Source organism: Buceros rhinoceros, unplaced genomic scaffold (assembly GCF_000710305.1).
Source record: "Buceros rhinoceros silvestris isolate BGI_N320 unplaced genomic scaffold, ASM71030v1 scaffold18438, whole genome shotgun sequence".
NCBI lineage: Eukaryota > Metazoa > Chordata > Aves > Bucerotiformes > Bucerotidae > Buceros > Buceros rhinoceros.
This window is the reverse complement of record NW_010426545.1, coordinates 49049-52558: the sequence shown is the minus strand read 5'-3', so window position 1 is coordinate 52558 and position 3510 is coordinate 49049. Positions and strand designations below refer to the sequence as shown.

At 53.8% G+C, this 3510-nt stretch overlaps 1 protein-coding gene across 1 annotated transcript in view; it reads right to left on the bottom strand.

Annotated features, from left to right (window-relative positions):
• Window positions 1–426: 426 nt before the first annotated feature.
• The window catches only part of CTNNA1 (catenin (cadherin-associated protein), alpha 1, 102kDa), a gene marked incomplete at its 3' end in the record, with an annotated part of 40507 nt that continues 37423 nt past the window's right edge, over window positions 427–3510 (bottom strand). Inside the window, exon 10 of the mRNA XM_010141566.1 lies at window positions 427–561. Coding sequence (XP_010139868.1) covers window positions 427–561 — 135 coding nt within the window. The remainder of the gene's footprint in view (window positions 562–3510) is intronic.

The following is a 3510-nucleotide window of genomic DNA, read 5'->3' as shown; positions in this document are numbered from 1 at the left end:
AACAGCTAAAGGGGGGTCAGGAGGATGGGCCAGACTCTGCCCAGTGGTGCCCAGTGAGAGGACAAGGGGCAACTGGCCCAAACTGGAACTCAGGAGGTTCCACCTGAACAAGAGGAGAAACTTCTTTGCTGTGAGCGTTGCAGAGCCCTGGCGCAGGCTGCCCAGAGAGGTTGTGGAGTCTCCTGCTCTGGAGAGATCCCAGACCCGCCTGGACGCCACACTGGGCACCCTGCTCTGGGGACCGGCTCTAGCAGGGTTTGGACTGGGTGATCCCCAGAGGTCTCTTCCAACCCCTGGATGCTGTGACTGAAGGCTCCAGAATGTCGTCTGTACTTTATACTGTTCAGCATAAAAGCTTATCTTGGAATAATTGTTACACCTGGAAGAAAAACCACATGAACCAGACATGTCACAGTTCATACATACCCCAGACACAACCAGCTCCCCTCCGAGGTTCTGAACTTCCGCCTTCACTTTGCTGCAGATGTTCAGCTGGTGGCAGTACAGTGCGATGCGCTGCAGGTAGGCCAGGAGGTCCTGCTTGCACGCCGAGTCGGGGCACTGCGAAAACAAAGGTCAAGTTTTACTCTGCAATCATGAAAACTGAGAGGAGGAGGAGGAGGAGGAGGAGAAAGGCCACCTAGCCTCCCAGAGCAGGTCCTCCCTACACACTGTACAGGACCCGGCAGCCACGACCTGAGATCCAGGATCTCCAGTTGCAGCTAGCAGGTGTTACCGAACACAGCCTCAATTCTCAATCCCGAGTATTTTAAGCTGGGAAATTATAAACCCAACAGTTACTCAATTACTTGCAGCTAAGTAGGTGCTTTCCTGACTTCTGCTCCCACTTCTTAGCAGCGTGGAGACTAGACTCCTCACCAGGCATCAAATAAAATTTCTCAAGTGCTTGCTGAAGCGCTCACCCCTAAGATAAAAGTAACTTTGTCAGCTGCGCAACTGGAAGAGCAGGCGCCGGAGAGCGCGGCGCGGCTCACAGAAACGAAGGGCCGTCCCTTGCTTTGCAGAGCTGAGCGGTGATGTGATTGATGAGGCAGGTTCACGCTGGGTTTCCAAACAAGAGGAGCCCTGATGAAGGGCAGCCACAAGCTAAGACAAAAAGGCCTCAGGAAGCCTCTTGCTGCCCGTGCCAGTCCGGCAGCATCTTTACAAAGTGATGAGCATGGTGGCCAGCACCACTTCTCCAAAGAACGATGGGCCACCTCAGACCCACTGGCAGGCTCCGGCTCTGTGAGGTCTAGAGAACAGGGCAGCTGGCACACACCGCACTCCACACACCTGTTGCCCAGCAGACTCTCGTGCTGCTGCTGCGTAAACCCAAGGGCTTGTCCTGTGTTGGCGGCACTGGTGGGACACCCACGGCTGCCCAGTGTGGGCCACCAAGCTTCTCGTGATGGGTGGGTATCAGGCAGGCTCTGACCTCCAGACGCTGCCGTGTCCAAGATGACAGATTTTAAACCAGTCTGGATATATTCGTGATGGCAGAAGCTATTGTGATAGCAGTATTATGGTCCGAGAGGTCATGGTCTGGTGCCTGCAGTGAGGACACCACGCTGACAGCACGAAGCAGGAAGTTTAGAGCTGGGTGTTCTCTGAATGCAGAGAACAACCATAGCTTCAACATCCAGGTGCTTTACGCTGCACCGTGTCACTGCTTAAAGCAAGTGCAACTATACTGGTACCACACCACAAGCTCCCGTGCTGTTTCCTCCTCTGCAATGGCCACCTTGCACAGCATGTTCTCACCTTCCCACCAGTCACACGTCTACTGGACATAACCACTACCAGACTGGCAGTAATTCTGAAGCTCTCTGCTCTAATGCAGGTGACGTTGTACCCAGTGTTATTTCACCTCTAGCACGTACCAGCAGATCGGGAATTCAACCGGCATTATCCAGGGGCAGGACCGAGAGCAGACCCTGCAGTGATCTCCACCCTTCCCAGGCAGCTGCAGCCCAGCCTCCGGACAAGCACCAGATCTCCACACGAACCACGAGTGGCACCAGTGTTAGATGGGAGGAGGAGAGAAGGGTCTTGCTCTTGAGATTCAGTGATCTGCTCATCTGTGCGAGCTCTTCTCTGCACACCCGTGCTCACAGCACAATCCCACTTCATCTAGAACCTGATCCTGTACAACAGACCATCAAGACTCACAATGGACACGGTATGACTGGGAAAAAAGTCTTAAATGTGGCACCAATTCACCAGCTAGTGCTCCACTCGAGCCCAGGCTTGTCGCTTACAGCCACAGGCTCTCCTCTCCTTTCAGAGCCGGGTAACAAACCCTGCCGGTGTGGGCAGCAGGGCCCAAGCCCAGTTCTCCCTGCAGACCTTCTCTCCGTAGCTACAAGATGGAAGCTGGAGCCGCAGTGGCCCAAAAGGAGCCTGCAGCAGGGCAGGTCATCCTGCTGCACGAGCAGCGGGGCACGGTCACGTTCAGGTGGAGCGTTTGCTCCCCACAGCAGTAACTCAGTGGGACCAAGCTGGGTTCAGCACATCAAGCTGCGTCCGAGCCCGTGTGATCACAAACTAATAGAGAGCACCTTCTTGGTCCCAGGGAAGGTAATGAAACACCTGAAGCATCTGAAACTCTTACGCAGGCACGTTGCTTCCATCAGTGGAGTGAAAATCCTGAGTAACGACGCAGCAAGGCTTGCAGGTTAATTTTTTAAGCTGATCGATATTAGTCGGCAGTACAAGATGTTTTAGAGCAAGTCCACAAACAGCATTGGCCAAAGAGCTAATGAAAAGCTGAAACAAGCCGTTTGGAGAACGCTCTCCATCTCCCAAAGAGCTCATCCAACAAAGCAGCCCCGCGGCAGGGCAAATGGAATGTTGACAAATGCACACGATGGCACGTCCGAAGGACCGCTACACAATTCACGGTACTTGATGGGTTGTGGATTTACAGAAACCACTTCAGGGAAGACACTCCCAAGGAAAGAGGCTGCCACATGTTTACCCATGGCTGAGGAAGGTGGTGAAGTGGGGTCAGGGAAGCGGTGGAACAGGAAATAGTATTTGGTTGTGGGTATCAGTATGATGGGAGTTGGAAAACCACATCTGATACTGTGAGGGCTCTTCCTACGAGCAGAGCAGAGAGCTGGGTTCCCAGACAGATGATGTTTAAACAGAGATTAACACAAGATAAAAGCCAACGACATCAAAGGCGCTGCGGATGCCTGTGTGAGCCCTGTCCTTTCCTTCACAGGAACACTCCGATAAAAACCAAAAAGCCCCAACGGCATCGATTTCATCACTGATTAGGAACGATTACGGTGTTGTATTAACATTCGACAGCCACAGCCACAGCAGGGCCGCCTGCGGAGCTGGCTCGGGGGGATTGCCACAGCACGGTCACAGCAGAGAGCTCACTGCGGACAGAAACAACCGTGCTGGGGGACACCCCCGCATCCCCAACCCCCCAAAACGAGATGCTGCCACACACACAGCGGTGCTCACTGGCAGAAACTGAGCTGGCGCTCCAAGACA